The sequence below is a fragment of the Chelmon rostratus genome, chromosome 16 (genome assembly GCF_017976325.1).
Source record: "Chelmon rostratus isolate fCheRos1 chromosome 16, fCheRos1.pri, whole genome shotgun sequence".
Classification (NCBI taxonomy): Eukaryota; Metazoa; Chordata; class Actinopteri; order Chaetodontiformes; family Chaetodontidae; genus Chelmon; species Chelmon rostratus.
Window position 1 is genome coordinate 18,340,337 of NC_055673.1, and position 20,051 is coordinate 18,360,387.

Genomic DNA, 20,051 nt, shown 5'->3' on the forward strand with positions numbered 1-20,051 from the left:
TGGGCTGGATTGAATCTTAAAGTCTGTTTAACCCCCGGCTGAATGTTAACTGTGAGGAAAAGAGGGATTTCATGCAACAGTTTTGTATCATGTTGTTCAATTTACTGTTGCCGGTGTGGTAATCATTTAGACTACACTCAAACTCAAACCCAATTTGTTTCTTAGAACAGGGGTTTAGAGATTTTCATTTACATTGATTTAACAGATGAGTGGATGGTCGACTCTGCTGATCTCAGTTTACCCTCCGAATGCTAACACACAGGGATGTAACCTCACAGGATTTGGTATCAAACATGACAAAAATCTGCTCGGTTGTCCCAGTGGAAGTGGGTAAAACCACACGTCTGCTTGTATGTTGATCATCTACAGGAGTCTTCAAATCCACGAGGAGACAGGCGTCCCCCATAGCTGCTGGCTGGAGGAGCAGAGGGGGCAGGAGGGAGGCGATGGGCTGGGGGGGCCGCTGAGATACCCAGACCCCTGCATCTTCTGGCTGCACGCTGACATGGACGGTAAGGAGGGAGGATTATATGGATTTTCATTTCGCTGTTATTGCTGCTTATCAAAACAACAGAAATAGGCATGTTGATGTGGGAGCTTCAGTGCAGCATGAAATGACTGTTCATATGCGTCCGTCTTATTTCGCTGCTACGCTTGTTATATTGCCCCCTCTCTGCTCACCCCCAGCTCTCGACAGGCGTTTGGATGCCCGCGTAGATGAGATGCTGTCTGCTGGACTGATAGAGGAGCTCAGAGACTTCCATGTCCGCTACAATCAGCAGAGAGTCCGGGATGACAGGTAGCGAATCAGCAGCACAACGTGATCCCGCTCATCCTGAATTAATCATCTTTTAGTGTCGTCGTTGCTTCAGATCCTGTCTGGATTATTGTGCGTGAGGCTGAAGCCACTGGGATTTTAGGGACTTGTTCAGTTGTTCTGTTCTTGTAATCAGAAGGATCGTGTCAGGTGCTCCGGCTTGATGCTGGAGATATTTTGTTAAAGTGATGAATATAAATTTATCGGGGCATCGTGGCCAAAAGGAGCACACACAACCATTCACTGCATGCTGCTGTTAGAAACTGAGTGCAGTTACGTGACAATTAGCCTGATCAGCCACCGTCAGTAAACAACACAAACACACGCTCTTGGACCGTAAACCACTAATCAAACCAAAACTAACAGAAGTCAGTTTTTGAGGTGGTGACTAAGATTTTGGTTGGTCTCTGTTGGTCGGTCCTCTTATCTAGTTGATAATGAGTTTTTTGCGTCCTTTTTTGGATTTTAACGCAGGATGGGCACCTATCCACATAACTGTAAATTGAATATTTCTGAATGCCCTACACAGACTAGGCTCAATTACCAAGTAATAAAAGGTTTCCAGTTCCCTCCAGTGCTTGCTTCATAACATGAATTGTTAGCGAGCAGGTTAGCTGTTAATGAATCTTGATGTCCATCCCAAACTGGCTGTGTGGTAGAAGGGGCATTACTCCTGGGGCATCTATGGCACTGGTATGAGTCCCTGGGGAATGTCCCCTCACAAAGCCATCCTTTTTCTTTGCAAATCAACCAAAATCTATCTAGAAGATACAGCGTGGGATGATGAATCTGGCATGTGGGCCAACAAACATATGTCATACTTGGCTTCAGCCCTGTGGTCATTGCTTTTGAACATTACGAGGGAGTCTGGAGGTTCAGTGTCTGTGCAACAATGTCGACATCTCATTGTCTAAATTAATGATCCAGACATTCAGTCTGGATCCAGACTTCAGTCAACTCTTCCATGCAACCAGGGCAATAGGAGTGGAGTGAACTCGGTCAAGCTGCTATCCAGTTATTTATTTCTCCTTCCCAGTCTGACAGGTCACTCTGTTCTGTATGCTGTCGTTTCCCAAAGGCCTGGAGACCAATTTAGATACAGCCCACACTGTTGCGAGTTTAGTTCAGATGGGACTGATATTTCTTTAGGATGTCCAGTGATTATTAATAATTGCAGAGATAAGCCCCCTCTGTAGACATAGCTCTACCAGGGGAGTCTGGCGATACTTATTACCTCAGGGCCTCAGGAATTTTATTGAATGGACATTCTGGTGGCCCTGGAACAAATTACTCACAGCGCTGTGTTGTCTGTTAAATACGGTATTTACAGATAACATTGAAATGGTCAAGATTCTCTCCTTGTACTCCTCAGAATTATCAAGCTGTCCTTGACATTTTGTTGACAATAACCACATGACCAGTAGCACACTGGAGCTATGTCACTCTGTCAGTGGTATGCACGCACTGTTTCCTGCTCTGTGAGTGGCGTCTCTGCGTTACCATAAAGCATAAAATGTACCTTTTTCTTGCTAATAATTAGAAGCGCAGGACCAAATTTGCAGTAATTTTTTTCCCCTGATTGAATGAGAATTGTTTATGTTCGTGTAAGCAGGCATGTGGGCTTCACTAATAGCTGAAACAGATACAGTATGTGAACACTGCTGTGGGTCTCTGTTGGCAGCAGATATTGATATTGTATGTGTGTGACGGGGTGTGGCTGCGGGGAGTTGATGCATTGGTGGAACTGTGCCCGCGAAGCTGCCAATTCCCCTCTTTCGTCCCTCCTTTCCTTCATCACCCCATCCCACCTCATCAGCCAGCCTCCTCCTCTTCGTCTCTCCTCATCCCCCTTCTCTCTCTCTCTCTCTCTCTCTCCTTCCATCTCTGCCACTATTGCCCTCTCAGCAATCTGATCACCCAAGCACTTTACTCTCCCCTCCTCTGTCCGTCTGTCTCCTTTACCCTCATGTCTCTATCTCCGGCTGGCTGCTGTGGCCAGACATCAAGGTCAAATCTCTCCCTCCCTCCCTCCCTCCCTCTCTTCCTCTGTCTTTCTTTTTTCTCCCTCCATTGACTCTACATTTCCTGTGCTCTGTCGCTATTCTCAAATTTCTGTCTCTGCCCGTCTAGCCAGATTTATTTTTGTTATTTCCCCTTCTTGTTTCAGTTACAAGTGTAAGTTATGGACCAAAAATAGTCATTATTTTTATTAGAATGTTTATTCGACAGGCTGTTACAAAAGAATTGAAGTTTTCTACAAAGAGATAAGATTGATAGCAAGAGCAGTGAATTATTGGTAAAAAAAAAAAAGTACCAAGAAGATAAAAACAAAAGAATAGATTAAAAACAAGTCTATAAATCAGTAAATATAATCTGTAATCGGTATCGATGTCACTTCAAAGGCAAGTTTTATTAAAAAATACAGATTCCAGTTTACATGTTCAGTGTGATGGTCTGAACATTATCAGAATATGGCTGGGCTGCAACTACTTTTAGTATTTATTGGGGATGTAAAGAAAATAAGTGCAGTATTTGGATATGACCAGAAAATGCGCTCTGAACATATACATTATCCAGGTTTTGTGAGACAGATTTCAGATTTTCATGAAAAATTATTGAGACACTTAATCAGGTTCTCCTCTCAAACACACACTCCCTTTGCTAAAGACAAATCATTATATTTTCCCACTGTGGGAACCCTCCTGTTTTGTTTCCACTTTTATTTCCCACCTGGACCATCAACAGTTACACAGCTTCAAAAACACATCCTGTTTTATTATTTGACTAAATATAGGTGCGTGGGTAAAATTTTATCAGTTCTTATATGTTGATGGCAGCTAAACTTAAACATGACAGTCGAAAGCAAGTGAGCACAGAAAATAAAGCAGTCTAAGAGATTTCTATCAGCTTTTGGTAAGTCCAGACCACTTCAGGTGTACATTATTAATACAGATATTTTGTGATTAACAGACACAGAGGGTAGTTTGTACTACATCCAAGATATTCATGCGTACACAGTATTGTCCACTACATGTCCTGTTTTTCTCGACACCACTTTATTCCATCAAAGACTTGATTTTTCATCCATTAAGTCATCTCTTATGTTGAAGAGGCATTTTCCTGTAGCAGTAGAAATAAAGAAAATGCCATCTTGGGTGACCTCTACTATTTTTGCAATCATTCCAGATGCAGAAAAGGTACAGGTCATTGAACTGAACACGCATGCCAAATGTGGAGCTGTTGCGAAAGTCTGAAAAGGTACAGCTTGGGCTGGAACAGGCAGCAATGCTCAAATTGGGGTGATATGGTCTGACATTGATGGAAATGTTGCATCTCTACTGTCTGACGAGGTAACCAGTGGGCTTCTGCCCCAACCTGATGTCACTCCGGTCTGGCTACCGAGTCTCGGCACCCGTGGGTCCCTCTGCCTGTGCCATTCAGTTTTTTTTAATGTCATTCTGTCACTTTGTACCCCGAAGGGCCTCCCATCTGCTCAGACTGATATTCTTTGTTCAGAGGGGGAAGGAGAGATAGAGGAGGAGAAGGTGAAATAAGTCACCACCGGGTGTCTGGAAATGTCAAGTTGGAGATGGAAACTTTTTTTTTTTATTGATAGATAATGTTTCATTTTCTCCTCTCCTCTCCTCTCCTCTCCTCTCCTCTCCTCTCCTCTCCTCTCCTCTCCTCTCCTCCCCAGTCAGGACTATCAACATGGGATTTTCCAGTCAATCGGTTTTAAGGAGTTTCATGAATACCTGACTGCCCCTGAAAGCAGCGTGCAGCAGGATAAAGACACACTACGAGACAAAGGTCAGAGAAATACCTGATCAAAGTCACAGAGATGGATTTTGATTCGCCGGTTGGTGGACTGGTTGATTTATTAACCAGAAGAATCAACTGACAGAGTTCTCTCCCGCCTCCCCTTCATCTGCAGTCTAACAGCCTCCTTTTAACTCTGCAGGTATAGAGGCTTTGAAGATCGCTACAAGGCGCTACGCCCGAAAACAGAATAAATGGGTTCGCAACCGCTTTCTTAAACGTGAGTACCCTTCACCCACCTCGTGCAGAACGTCTTTGTGCACGTGTATGTGTGTGTTTGTGTGTGTGTGTTTGTCCTCCACAGTCCAGTTCCTTAGCAATCAGCACTCTCTTTAACTAGATGAGATTCATGAAGTCCATTAGACACACAATAAGCCTCTCAGGCTCCGTATTGTGTTCCAGGGTACAGGCTGTAGTGTGTGTGTGGGTGTGTGTGGGTGTGAGTGTTCATCAGTCTGTGAGCACAGCAGGATTGAGGTGATGTCACTTTACTACCAATCATTGCGTGCATTGATTTTTTTTTTTTTTTTTGCTTGCCATGAAATAAGAAATCAGCACAATTTTGCAGGTGATTTGAAAATATTTTATTTGTAGTTACTCATCACACCTAATTTATTAGAGCTTTTTTTTAGTTGAAGCTGAGGTGACCCTCTCCTGGCTGTAGCTTCACATTTAGCAGCATGTTTAGGACATTTATGAGAGTGGTGTCAACCTTTTCATCGAACTCTATGAAGCGAATAAAAACGGTTCCTTTAACAGTCTACGTCTATGTTTAAAATGGCATGCTGGTGATTCATTTATTCACTGGCACAGAATTGGATTTGATGTTATGCAGCGTGCGTGAGCTGCTGTGACGTGCTAGAGGGGCCATCCCCAGCATACACCTGCAGCTAAGACCTTTGAGCGTACTCACCACGGCCAGAATCAGCCAGTGTTTGGCAGGTGCTGATTCCTGCATGTTTTAATACTTATGTAAAGACTGAGTGTGTTTCTCTGTCCCAAATAGAAACCTGGCCTGTGTGTCCCACCAGCAGTATGCCCTGTAGTAACCCAGCCTCCTAATCCTGTTAGGCCCAAGTGGCTTAGGCCATGCCAGGTCCTAAACCTCAATACCCCTCTTTCTGAATTCCCGCCTACCCGCTGCACACACCATATGGTCTTCATCACATGTGTGTGTGTATCTGTGCTCCTGCGCTTTTATATATGCGGTAATCTGTCTGAAGTTGTCTGTGCTGTTGCGTGTGCATGCATTTGTCTGTGTGTGTGTGTGCTGGGACGGTCCATGTAACCTCCCCTGAAGACCCTGCTTAGACTCAGGCCAGTTGTCTGCAGCATCAGGCCTGACAGTACAGATGGCAGCGGATAAAATCAGCTCTCTTGAAAGAGTGAACTGGGTTTTGGTTATGATATGTCATGATATGGTACATGCAGGCACTCCTCAGAAATCACTGCGAAAGTGTCCGTGTCAGTCCAGTTGTGTTTACAGTCTTTAAGGTTTTTAAGCTGCATCTTGTTTTAAGAATTGCAGTATGTCCATTTTTATGACCATTGGCCATGATCAGGCATTTTATTTAACCCCTCGGCTGTAGAGATTTGGGAAATCTGTTCTTTGTTAAGAACAATCAGGACAAGGATCGAGAGCCTCATACATCTTTACAAGTTTTCAGTTGAACAGAAATCATCTCAAATACTTTTAACATAGAAAATAATACCCTGGAATACCTGTAGCTGCTGGCCTCTGCTATACAGTTCACTGCAGTAGCTACAGGAATTTCCAGGGAACTATTTTCTATGTTCAATTTAAATTTGTGTTTTTAAAGTTTTGAAGATGATTGACTGTTCGGGACCTGCAGTACTGGCGGCGACAGATGAGATGTGTTAAAAGTCTGAAACTTTCTGTCACATGAAGCCTGTTTGCAGAATCTGCAAAACTCTTCAGCTCTCAAAGGGAAATGCAGATATTTGTCAACCTTTTAGTGGGATTTTAAAGTGAGGCGTTTGTAACGTGTTGCTTCAGGCACCAGTGAGACAATGAAATACCGTCCAGTTCAGTTTCATTAATAGATCTGTGGGTTTGAAGGCATTTCAGCTGCCAAAACACTGCGCAGTGATTTGAGTGTTATGATGGAGGGTTTTACTGCTCTGCAAAGTTATCACGGCAACAATTCTTTTATCCTTTGTCATGACACCTGCCCACTAAACAGCATACATATGGCTTTCATTTTATCAGGTCTACAAGGAATTTTGTTGCAGCAAATTGTGAGTCAGGTTCATTTTCTTCGGCAATGCAGACTCCAGCATTAATAACGTTGATCTGGGCAAGAAGCATGAGCTCCTCACAGCTTTCAAAAACGCTTGAAAGTAATATAAACCATCTTAAACGCTTGTCTTGAGTCTGACTGAAAATAAACTTCGAAATGAGTCCCCTGGAAATGTGCGTAGCTACTGCAGTGAGTTTTTGGAAAGCAGCGGGAGGCTTGGCTCCTTTGCCCCGGCAGACATTATTCTTGCTGGAGTCCATGTTTCCCAAATGTCTACATCTGAGCGGGTGAGCTAAAGGTTATGTTAAATGCCGTAATTTTCCTGTAAAAGGTCTTGTTTATGCTCACACACAAACCGAGGATCATCATCCCTCATGTTGATATCTACACTATGTCAGATGTTTTGTGTCAGAGCCTTCAGGTATTTTGCCCTGGCTGGGACTGTCCCAACCCACGGTTTTGCTCTTCCCACCTATATGTTAGCATCGTCTCTGTTCTCCTCGCTCCCTTGCTGTGACTGTTGACCTCTTTTCTGTTTCGTCTGAGCCCCACAAACACACACACACACACACACACACACACACACACACACACACACAGATGCCGGCAGGCCTCAGCTGAGCAGGCTAATCTCTTGAAGCATTACAGAGCTGCCGGGAATTTGCCCTGACCACACAAGCTCGGGCAACAGGGTCACCGGGGGCTACGCGGACCAACCCAAGCACACAGACACTAGTGGGTCAAAGGGAAAGACAAACTGGAAATGACAGAACGCCTCAGTCAGACAATGAAGTGGATGAGAGAAGCTGGAAAATGACCTGAATGCTGACCGTACATGTAAATATTCAGGAATATCCGCAGAATCTCCAGCCTCGAAGGCACAAGTTTAACCCAGTTTTACAGTTCACAGTTTTTAGCGGCGACTTGTCGGTGAGGGAGCAGGTGGGTGTTCAGTGTCTTAAATACTTTCTTGATGCACTCAACTTTAGTTGCTGTGGGAATTTAAATGCCAGGTCAGCCGGCTCAAATTAAATCAAGCTTAATTTCTCTTGCCTTTAAGTGCGTCTGTATGTGGGTGTACACTTAAAGGATGTGTGTGTGCGTGTGTCCGTGTGGTTATAGGGGAATGTTTAATTAGAGGATTTAATCACCCATAAAGAAAATGGTAATTTGAGGTTATATTAATTTTTAATAAGTACCACATTATGCGGAGGGTGCCAGTGCCCTCGGAGTTTGTTTATTTTTTTTTAATTCCTCAAAGACATGCACACACGCTCTCCCTGTAACCAGGATATGCAGGTGTAGTTTGACTGAGGCCCTGTGAGTGTTAAGTAACAGGGGTGTAGCTATCTTTTACTCCCATGAGAGAGAGAGAAAGAGAGAGTGAGTGAAGGATGGATGGACAGAGACAGAGAGAGGCAGGAGCGACACATGGGCAGCTGGGTGGATGGAGAGTGGGTGTAATTTGATCCAGCTGGGGCAACAGGTGTGGGGCGAGTTTACACCCTTGTCCTCGAGCAAGTGCAACGCTTTCATGTACGCGCGCACACAAATGCGACCTCCTCCCGCGGAGCCTGTGGGGTGGAGTCAGGGCTGTTGTCACCACAAAGGCCTCTCTGTCACCTTCACTAGGTGGAGGTAGGCAAGGGACATCTGGATGACAATGACACATGAGGGTTAAAAGGAGATTCAATAGCAGGTATGTTCCCATCCATGCACCAGTGGAAAAGCAGGAGATTGAAAAAATAAAAATCCAAAATTAAATGGAAAAAGCTTTTGGCAGGCTGTGATGGGAAAAGCTGGTTTATCAAGAGAGGGAAGAAAGGCTGCCACTCCCAAGAGAAACCCCCATAGATAAAGAATATAAATAGCAGAGGTATCGCAGGGGTATGTTACTGCCAACGTCCTTGGTTCGAGTCCAGAGGGGGGCCCTCGCTGCATATCACCCCACTCTCTATCACCACAGTGGCTCATATAAACATCACAGGCGGCAATAAGAAGAGACAAAGTCATTCATTAAAAAACACAATTGGCAGTCTTAGAACAAAAGCATACATAATGTATCAGAGTTACTGTTTCTCCATTAGATCATACAGTCTTGCTGCATATTCTTGAACATATTCTTTTGCTTAAAACATGCACAAAATTTTAATGAATACAATTAATTTTTAATAAATTTTTTTTTTTTTTTCTTTGGCCTCTCGGGAGCGCAGAAAAAGGCTGTGAGCATAACATTGACATTTAATCATCTTTAGAATCAAAATCCGGAACTTGTTAACAAATTACTTATGAGCACATCCAGCAGATAAGGAGCAACATTCGCGTTCATTTGGAGTCCTGATTGTGTCCACCTGATGAATAGAAGTCCAATATTCACTCTCCTTGTAGCTTTGTTTTTGGTCTCCACCAACCCCTGAGACAAAGATCTGGCTCCTTAACTGCTAAATGCTCCACCGTGTAGTCACTAACTTTGCCTGTCTGCCTTTTGGAGCTGGATATATAAAACATGTCTCATTTTTAGAGCTTTTTGTCTAAAAGCCGCTGCCTGCTGCATCTGAAGCAAACACAATGAGAGCGTTGAGACTGAGCCACAACAGTTAGGCTGCGGGACGTGAAACCAAAACAGTGAGCTTGAGTTGGGTCACCATTGTCTTCATTTACTACAAGCAACTTTCACATCCAGCAGTCATGCGATCCACCGTCGATGAAATATTGATTATAGCAGCTTCAGTAGAGCTAGAGTGAAGGAGAAGAAACTTAACATAATGGAGGGGGGAACTAGATTTGTGTCGTGGCCCACTAACATAATCAGAGTCGACAACAATATGGCAGAATCTGCTGAAATATCCTTGCCCTGTACTTAACCTGCTGCTGACATGTCATACATGAACAACAGAAGGAGGGAAGGGAGACAAAAAGTGGAAGAGGAACTATAGGAAAGAGGAAGGAGGCTGAATAGAGGCAGCTGTCGTGTTCCAGTGTGGACGACAGCCAAAGAAGCACAGCTGGGCCGAGTAGTCGAGTTTTTATAGCAAAGCACACACAGGCGCATATACTCACTCAGCAAACACAAGGATAATGCAGCAAATGATTCTTGGCCCGTTTGCTGCAACAGGTGGACTACTGTTTCAGCACACACACACACACACACACTCAACACTGGCAAGCAGCTGCCCGGCGACAGGAGATGCTCTTTCTTGTTGGCAAGGCTCCCCTGTGTGCTTGAAAAGCAATGCTCACAGTGTGTGTGTGTGTGTGTGCGTGTGTGTGTGTGTGTCGACCACCCTGCTCTTTGTCCCTTTATTTCTTATCAACCCTCATTCACTGCAGAGTGGATTAACAGAGTTAAATTTCACCAGATCCCAAACAAGAATGCTGGAAGGGCGGGGGGGGGGTTCCGTCCAGCATCTGGCAACCCACCACACACCATCTCCCCTTCATTTAACACCACTCCTCTCTGCCCAGCGAGAGGTTGGTGGTGGCAAAAGGGAAGTGTTGGAGGGGGGGTTGGTGTTGAGAGAGATAAAAGAACAAAATAAGGAGAGAGCTAGCCGCAGCAGGAGGGCGGCTGGCGAGGTGGGGCTGGAGAGCTCCAACTCTGCATCTGGTATAGGTATTCCAGGTGACGCTTGCCGCCACCACCTGCCTGCTATTGTGCCCCGAACACAAAAGACGTCCCCTCTCACACACAGTAACCACGCCAGTGAAACCTGAGGCTTTGATTAACAGTCAGTGATGTTTTTAGAAAAACACACTAACAAATTGACCTGCTGTCTGGTGTATAAACACACATGCCGGACGGAGTGTTGGGATTAGCAGTGTGCGCCGATAAAACAGGAAACACCCGCTGGGAAGGCAAGCGATGCAGGTGCGGGAGTGTTCAGACGGTGCCATTAAGGATCTTTGTGTTTACCTTGCTTTTACGCCCTTGGTCAGCCATTCAATTAAGCAAAGTTGGCCTCGACAGGAAGTGAATGAAATACATCGCATGTTTTAGCGGCCGACGGGACATTAAGCCAATGCAAATTTAGACCCGGAGGAGTTGAAATGTGGCTTGTGCCAAGAACTGGGCCAAAATGAAAGTTTATAGCTTCCAGGCGGGGCTGTGTGAAGACTCTCATTGTTCCCACACACACTCATTCCGCTGACAGAGTCGGTGCAGTTTGTTGTACAGATGACCAGTTATACAGTTAGCGCTCTGTTTTCCTCTGTAATAATGGAGTCCCAGACAATTCCCAGCGGAGTCAGTGACTTCAGTCTATAGGGTGTCTGCTGCCCGCGGCTCCACAGTTCAGTCTGTATGTGGAGAGGATTAAGCCATAATTGAGTTGGCTAACTGCACCTTACAGGTTAATGGGATTCCTGTACATGAGTGTGTGTGTGCGTGTGTGTATGCTTCACCCATTGGTTATGAAAAAATGCACCTGACCAGCTTTGTGCCTTTTATGAAAGTTTAGCCGTGGCTCTATGGATGACTGAAATATATCAACAACTTTTGGGTGGATTGCCATGATATTTTGTTCAGATGTTCTGGTTCCCAGAGGATTAATCCTTCAATCACTCTAGCGCCATCATCAGGCCAACATTGTAATTTCCCATGATGAAATCCCTTCTCTATTTTTATTGCTATCAAATGCTATCATGCAAAAATGCTAACATAAGGTGGCAGACATGGTGAACATTATACATGGTGTGTGCATGAGCATGTTAGCATGCTGACTTAGCATTGAGCTCAAAGCACCGCTGTGCAGAAATACTGCCTCAGAGAGCTGCTAGCATGGCTGGAGGCTCTAAAAAGCTGATTTATGCTTGACTTGAGGGGTTAAGAGGAGGCCAGATGTAGATACCTGTGACGTAGGTTTTGATTTATAATTCTGAGTTGTATTTCAGCCGTTCAAATCACCACCTCAACACTAAACAGCTGGAGGTATGGCGTAGCTTGGGATCATTCACACGTAGCTGCTGTAGGTGTACTGTAGCAAAACCTCTCAATGCAAAAGTATGAATCCAGGTCAACTCAAATCTGTGTAGAATTCTTAACTTAAATGTATTATTTATGCAGAAAATTTGAGTTCTCTACATGTTGCACACACCTTCATTTCCTGTGCATCTGTGTGTCTTCAATCAATGCAGGGCAGGGTGATGCAGGCGGGCAGATGGACAGACACACACAGACAGACAGACAGACAGACAGGCAGGGCAGGGCCTGGTGCTGCTGTTTAGTGCTGAGGCCTGGCCTGCAGACTGCTGACTGATGCAAAATAGAAACACGGGGGTGGAACAGTTAGAAGGAGGGAGAGAGAGCGAATGAGAGAGAGTGAGTGAAAGCTGAAGCGAGACTGATGGCGAGGAAGAGAGAGAAAGGGAGAGATGGTGCACAAGAGAGAGAGAAGGGTGGGAGGAAGGAGGGAGAGACATTATCGAGCCAGTGTGAGTCAGCAGGTTGACAGAGCTTCAGGGTGCGGCTCCGCCACATCACTGCTACTGCAAATTTCCCAGCTCGCACAGGATTCATTCTGAAGTCCGCCTCATCCTTTCTGACATAATGTCACCGTTTGTTTCTTCTTATTAGATGTCAAATGATCAGCGACATAATTAGCAAGTCCATATACCCCCCCCCCCACATGAAGAATCAAACATGTATATCCAAATCAACCTCTTGATTAATGGTGCAGTTGTTTTAAACGACCAATGAAAATAAATTGTGGAAACACTGAATCAAAATTGTGGCTTTGAAAAAACCTTTATTCCTTTTATTGCCAGGCGGTGTCGGCCTTGTAAAATGCATAATGTGCGTTACCTGTGTGTGTGTGTTTGACGTGTGTGTGTGTAGGACCTGGAGACGCCGTGCCGGTGGTGTACGGCCTGGATGTAACGGACGTGTCAAGGTGGGAGGAGACGGTGCTGAACCCTGCACTGCAGATACTCGACAGTCTCAGCAAGGTGGGGCTTCAGTCGTGTAAACCAGCGGCCGCCTGTCAGCAGCGCTCATCTGCTGCTGGGATAAAACGATACGCCTGCTCCCTCCTTTACTCCCCTTTGTTCCTCAGCCCGTTTTCTCTTTACCTCTTTCCACTGCTTACTCTGTTATTTCCTCCATTAATTTCATTTTCCTTTCTTTTCATCCCTTTTCCATCACTTTACTTTTCTTTTACCTTCATTTCTCCATCTTCCTACATCCCAATTTGTTTCCTGCCTTCTTAGCTTGATTACTTGCAGCCCCCCCCCCCCCCCCCCCCCCCCCTCCCACTGCATCCTTTTATCTCCTACTGTAACTTTTTATTTTGTCTATACTTTACATTTCTTCCTTTCCTTGATTTCCTTATTTTTTCCTCCATTTCCATACCACCTTATCCAACTCTTCCAGCTTTTATATCCAGCTTTTATATTCTTTTGTTCCTTTTCCTTTCAACATCCTTTTCTCCCTTGTCTTTTTCCTCTCATTTTTTCCATCATTTCCTCCCTCCCTTGCTTTCACACCTGACTCCAGCTTTGCTTCAGTTTGCTGTTATAGTCTGCTCCGTGCATAATACTAAATCGTAAATTCCAGTATTCCATAAACACACTATTAAAGGAACCCTGTGTAGTTTTGGACCACTTGTAATAGCAGGGTTTTTACATCTTACTGCAGGTTTTACACTGTTTTGAAGATAACAATTTGTGGCACTAATGTGCCAGCAAACACAGCAATGCACCAACACAGGCAGTGATGAAGAAGACGGGATAGAGACATGGATGTAAACAACAGTATATTAATATGCCTTCAACTTGTTTGCAGACCTCAGGGATACACACCATGTAATTTTGTTGAGAAGCATTGAATGTAATTAAAAAACTCCTAAAAGCTGTTTTGCTCAATCAATCAGGGTGAGGAGCCAACTATTGCACCAATCAGAGTGCAGGGGGCGGAGCAGAGAAACAAACGGAGCCACCATTTGTGTGATATGTGTGACAAAGTGATCATCGGTGACCTGGAGTGGACAGGTGAGGCTGTGGACCCACATCGTGCCATGTGACAACATCACACAAAATCACGTGCCATTCAGTCCTGTTTGTGTTCAGCCATCAGAATGTATATACGCTGAAGTCCCTCAGATTTCTGTCAGTATTTACACCCACTTCAGTTTCCAACCAAACAATCTCAATGTTGTAAGATTCCAAGATTCCAGATTTTGTGTCTTGATCCACAAGTTTTACTGAGATGAAACTGTGTTTTCTCGTGCCAGATATATCCAGCAGTTTCCTCTTTATTTTCTTTCCACGCAGCTCACCTGAAGTCCAAAAAGCATCACTATCATGTGAGGAAGAGGAGGAAGCCTGATCCGGCCTGTGACCAATCCCAGGTTCCCGCCGCACCTCCTGCCTCTGCTGCAGAGACGGAGAGTCTCTCACAGGACTCTTGTGCCACCGTTGCCCCGGGCTGCAGTGAGACCCCTCAGGACTCCTCCGGAGATATAAGGACAACACGCAAGGAAGTCCCTGTGACATTTTAAGAGTCGCGCTGACTCTGGACTACACTCATCTTCATTCAGGTTTCCACCACTGTTCTGCACACACAGCTGGATGTTTCCTTACTTTCCTTATAGGACTACTTTCTTACTTCCCATGTAACTAAGCTATATTTTCTCTTTGACAGAGGAAGAAGTAACACAGATCCTTGCTGAATGTGGATCACAAAAAAACGTATTGTTCATGGGCATCAAGTATGGATCCTTGAGGGGATGTTTGTAGTAGATTCAGTATTTTGAGGGTCAAGACTATTCATTGCAGACTGAAAGGATAGATTAGGTGTTCATAGTGTGTGCAGCCAAATAAATGCATTCTTTGAGGACTCTTTTTTGGCAGTGGCCTGAAAATCTACTTCAAATTGTAGACAAAGGTCTGTTTCTGTTTTTGCAGAATGTGCCTTAAATGAAGTGACTATCTTTCATACTGTTGCTACATACTGTTAGCATTTGAGGATTTAAGTTTCTTTGTTATTTTTATCTTAACCACCGTGCACTTTTAATTTAAATCAATTCTTCTTAAAAATGTTCAATAAACTAAAGGATTTTAGAGATTCTCAGCCAGTGGAGGGTGATGTGTCCTGTGTCACTGAAGCGAAAAAGGAGGTTTGAGAGGCACAAAGTATTCACTGTTTGGCCGCTGCCGCCTCGTTTCACTGCCATTAAATACATGTTTCTAGCTCTTTGTTTGATAATGGCGAATCACCTGGTTCGTGCTGTTGTCTTTCAGTGCTGCCGAGCTGAGCTCATTTCTGCTCTGACAGCGGTGTAAACCACCGGCTCAGGCTGTGCGGAGGAGAGAGTGTGTTTTCACAGCCGTGATTGCAGGTCTTTGTTTATCCAGCGGCGTGTCGTACCCCTTTTAAACCAAGGTGTGCCTGCCTGCTGTAAAACCACTTACACAATACCTGGCATCCCTCCAAAGGCCTTTTTTGGCGCTCCCTTTCCCTCCCCTCACCTGCCACTTGTTCTTCTCACCGGGACAGCACCTTCCCCCCCTCGGTTCCTCAGAATCACACAATTGTTCCGCATTCCCGCCTAACGCTCCATCATCTCTTTCTTTAAGCTTTCAGTCCGAGTCTAAGACGTATTCTCTCATTACAAGCTTAGTTCACAGGCTCCTGGTGTTTGACCTCATCCACATGACTAAAAATATTTCCAGCCATATAATAGCGGGAAGTGCGTGCGTGCGTGCGTGTGTATGTATGTGAGTGTGTGTGTGTGTGTGTGTGTGTGAGTGTGTCCCACATTCTCTCTTTCCAAACTGGGTCAGGCCTCAAGCTCACTGGGTGCTTACCATACAGTGTGAGAGTCCCACTGATAGCAAAGGTCACTGTGCAACTGGTGTCTGGTTTTTATAACCCTTTCTGTGTTTGGATGGTTTGTTTTTCTTTCCTTCTGTTGTACATTTTTATGCCTCTGCGCCAACAACAGCCGCGGCTGGAGGTATTATATTTTTGGGTTGCCCGCACGTACACGTACCATTCTCCTGAACCATCTCAGGAGGGCCTTGAGGGAATTTCTTCAAATTTGGCGTAAATGTTCACTTGGACTCAAGGATGAACTGATTAGATTTGGGTGGGCAAAGGGTCGACATGACTGTGACCTCAGAAAACATGCTCATAAGATAATTATGACAAAATTTCTCACAAATTAATTGGTTTAATAGGATAAAATGATGAAGTGATGACATTTTATATCCAAGAATTAATTGGTGACACTAATCTTGGGTGTCCACCTTGAAACTGTGCTGATTGTATAGATCTTCTGATGAGAAGAACAGAGCCTTTTATTAAATTCCTTCAGAGTCTTCACGAGAGATATGAGTCTGGACAGACACGGATGTAAACTGCAACTTAACTGGTTGGTGGAGGCAAACAACCACAAGGTGGTAATTGGAGTTTTGTACAGTTTTCTTTTGCCTCCGGCGATTTTTTTTTTTCATTTCTATCATCTGTAATTACAAAAGCAGAAACAACAAGAGAAAGTCGGTGAGGCAGCTTTATGTGCGGTGCGTTCTTATCTGGAGTCTGGCCCGGCACCTCCAGGCACTGCTGAATCACTCCACTTTTAAAGAAGGAAGCTTGCGCAATTCAGTGACATAAGGGTTCAGCCCCTTGAACCACGCGTACACACACTGTTAGAAGTGGAGAACTAGGGCAGCATCCATGGTCACAAGGCTAATTAGTGATTTGCGCACCGCGATGCATTGGATCATCTGTGGACACACACACACACACACACACACGGGAACACGCACTGAGTGAACTCATTAAATGCAGACAGTGAGCACAAAGAATCAACACACCAAACCAGCTTGGAAATGGGAAACCTGCAACTATGGCCTCACACACACACACACACACACACACACACACATTAATAAGTAGGAGTTTTCTGCTTTCTTGAGTGTTTGATTAAATGACTGCTGCCACTTGAGCAGGCTTGGAGCTCCTCTTTGTGAGTGTGTGTGTGCATATTTGTGTGTGTGTGTGTGTGTGTGTGTGTGTGTGTGTGTGTGTGTGTGTGTGTGTGTTTATATATATAGCTGCATCAGTCAGCAAGACGCGCAATAATTCGCTCAGTTTGAGCGCTCCATTTCTGTCTCTCCCTCTCTCAGTCCAGACCTGCCCTATAGCGGCTCAGTTAGCTGTATATGTTCACAGAGCACACACTGTCCTATACATGAGGCCCTCTGTGGGGGGACTGCAGGCTGACTTATGTAACACATGCTGAAGTCTATAGACGCTTGTTTTCTGTGTCTGGCCTGTTTGCCATGGACTTTAGGCCTCCGGTACTTGCTTCGCTGCATCCAACGTATGCCGCAAATGAATTTATTTTTGACCTGACATCAGTTTTTCTCTGCATCACTTTGACATTGACTTGTGAGATATGACCTAGTTTGTACCATGAAAAGATTAGTTTAGAGAATATTTGTCGATTGTTGGAGTCATCTGTCAAGAAAAACTGCCTAAACAGCTCAGTTTTGCTTTTCAAATGTGAGCATTGCCTGTATTTCTGTGTATAATCCTGCAAATGAAACACCTTTGAGCTTTGAATCTGTACCACTTTCATGGGTGCATGATGAATGCGTAGCTTTAGCCAGCAGCTTGGTATCTTATTTTAGCATAAAGACTGTAAACAGGGGAAGAACAGCTAGCATGTTTGTTTAATTACATAATAATATTATGTCTTATTTTTAAGTCTAAGTCTAAGTTTTTACGAAATAAGTATATCATACAAGTGGGCTTCAGGGGTGCTGTTGAGAGGTTTTTGTTACCTTTTGAGGTCGCTATTTTCCGCTGTTTTCAATATGCTAAGCTAATTAGCTTCATATATAGCATACAGATTCTGTTAGTGAGAGAGCATACAAGTGTATTCCTAACTATTCCTTTAAAGAATTATTCATCTATACATCACTGCTTATCCATGTAAAAGACATTTTGAGCCAGTCAAACTATTTTTAGTTTTTTCCCCTCTCTGTAATAAATTTTCTCCACATTTTTTTTTTGGTATGCTAATGAAGCTTAACAGATTCTGTGTTGTTGTTGTGTTGCCTCTGCGCCTCAGAGCTCTGCTGTAGTAGTGTGTCATCCAGTGACTGTGCGTCTAGGTAATTTGAAGTCCACTTAATCCTAATCTCTAATCCCATTTGACTAAACATTCTCTGCCATCTGGCCCTGGCGAGACAAAAAAAAACCACACACACCTGCACGCACGCAGACAGACATGCAATCAGCTAATCAGATAGAGCGGCAGCTGTAGTCGAAGACACTGTTGACTTGACTGCCTGGAAGGATCCTTCTTTATAAGAAATATCAGTCCTGCTATTGTGGAGTGTTTATAGATAGAGAAGAGTACAGAAGGCCAAATGTTTGCCTAGACACCACACAGCCTTATAATCTCAGAGGTGAAGCGTTTGGAACGTGAAGGACTTGGTTAAGAATGTGAAACATTTTTCGTCACTGTAGGCAAGACAGTGAAGCGCGGCAAAGGTCACCTATCAGGCTGCCAGCTGTTGTGCGCATTAATTTATCTGAGCTTGATCCTGTGCGCAGAGTAAAGTGAGTGCTCTTACTTGTGCCCTCTAACATTATTTTCTCATTTATGGAAGACTGATGTCTTCTGACTGTGTGTGTGTGTGTGTGTGTGTGTGTGTGTGTGTGTGTGTGTGTGTTTGTGTGTGTGTGTCCCTCTGCATGCGAGCTTCCTCTGCTCAGGGTCAGTGTTTTGCACTCGATCAGGAAGAGGACAAAGACAATTCAAAACTTGCATGTTGCGTAACCAAGTGAGAAACACAACACTGTCAGGTGTGACTCGGTTAGATAAGACAGCATTGTGTTTTCCTGCACGCGTGTTCATGTGAGAGCTCTGCTTTTTTTTTTTTTTTTTTGCACGTTTCTTATTAGCAAAATAGTAAGAAACACACACACCACACAACCCCTCTATCCGCCCTCGGGCTCGTGTGTGTTTGTGGTTCCCTCAGCATAAGTGTAACACTGTCGCTGTGTGTTTGAACCTATATGCATTATGGATTACACACGCACACACACACACACACACACACACAGCCAGAGCTGCACAATGAGGGATGAGTGTGTTGAAGCCTGATCCAGCCCAGAGATGATGTTTTATAGTGTTTCAATGCAATCTGATGAATGCATCCCGAGCCAAGTGCAGACCATCATTTATTGATGTGGGTGCGTGTGTGTGTGTCTATAGGGACAAACGAGGTTCAATGAGTTTATGCAGCTCCCTCTCCCTTTTTTTTTGTCACACTGTCTGGCTCCTGTAGTGGTCGCCGTGTACAAAAAAAAAAAAGTGACAGAAGGACGAGGGGAGGAAGAGACGTGATTAGATGTGAAAAGCCTCTGAGGAAAGTGTCATAGGTGCAGTGTATGCATGGCTTCCTATAGTCTCTCTGTCTCCCTCTCTCCCTCTCTGCTGCATATTTCCTGCCTGGTTATGTAATGCGGGGGCAGCTTGGTACCCCCCCCCCCCCCCCCCCCCCCCCCCTTCTTCGTCCTCTACCCTCCCCAGTCCAGAGCATGACACGCCTTCCTGTTTTTCCAGCAACCCAGTGAACTCTTTTCCCAGGGCAACACTTAGGTGGGCACACACACACACGCACACGCACACACACAGCACATACTTTTGGCATGAATTGTAAGTAATAAGCTTATTTTAGACAAAGTTGCCACCCTACATGTATTGTGTCTGGTGGGGCTACATAAATTTCATTGTCTCACTCCTCACACATTTTGGGTTTGTATGTGTGTGTGTGTTTGTGTGTGTGTGTCTCATCTGCCTTCACATCATAACAAATCCTCTTCTCTGTCCTCCTGTTCATTTCTTCTCTCACATATCTGACTGTCCACTTGTTTCACCTTTGCTCTCGGGCAGGAAATGGGTGTGCCAGCCCATCAAGGACCAACAATGAGGCCTGACTGCCTGTTTTGTGTGTGTGTGTGTGTGTGTGTGTGTGTCTGTGCGTCTCTGTGTCTGTGTGTGTGTCTGTGTGTGAGCATGTATGTGTGTTCATTTTATTGCATGTGTGAGCACAGGGAGCAGTTTACTGTATTGGAGACAAAGAGTGTGTGTGTGTGTGCATGTGTATGCGTGTGTGTGTGAGTGTGTGTGTGTGTGTCT

At 44.6% G+C, this 20,051-nt stretch overlaps 1 protein-coding gene across 3 annotated transcripts in view; it reads left to right on the forward strand.

Annotated features, from left to right (window-relative positions):
* The window catches only part of trit1 (tRNA isopentenyltransferase 1), a 30,872-nt gene extending 15,824 nt beyond the window's left edge, over positions 1–15,048 (forward strand). Inside the window, exons 5-11 of one of the 3 annotated variants that reach the window (XM_041955618.1) lie at positions 370–512; positions 688–799; positions 4,515–4,627; positions 4,779–4,856; positions 12,731–12,840; positions 13,764–13,881; positions 14,164–15,047. In XM_041955618.1, the coding sequence (XP_041811552.1) occupies positions 370–512; positions 688–799; positions 4,515–4,627; positions 4,779–4,856; positions 12,731–12,840; positions 13,764–13,881; positions 14,164–14,390 (901 nt within the window). In that variant the 3' untranslated portion in view covers positions 14,391–15,047. Of the gene's footprint in view, positions 1–369; positions 513–687; positions 800–4,514; positions 4,628–4,778; positions 4,857–12,730; positions 12,841–13,763; positions 13,882–14,163 lie in introns of all 3 variants that reach the window. The other 2 variants (XM_041955616.1, XM_041955617.1) reach the window with 2 other exon arrangements.
* Positions 15,049–20,051: the final 5,003 nt, after the last annotated feature.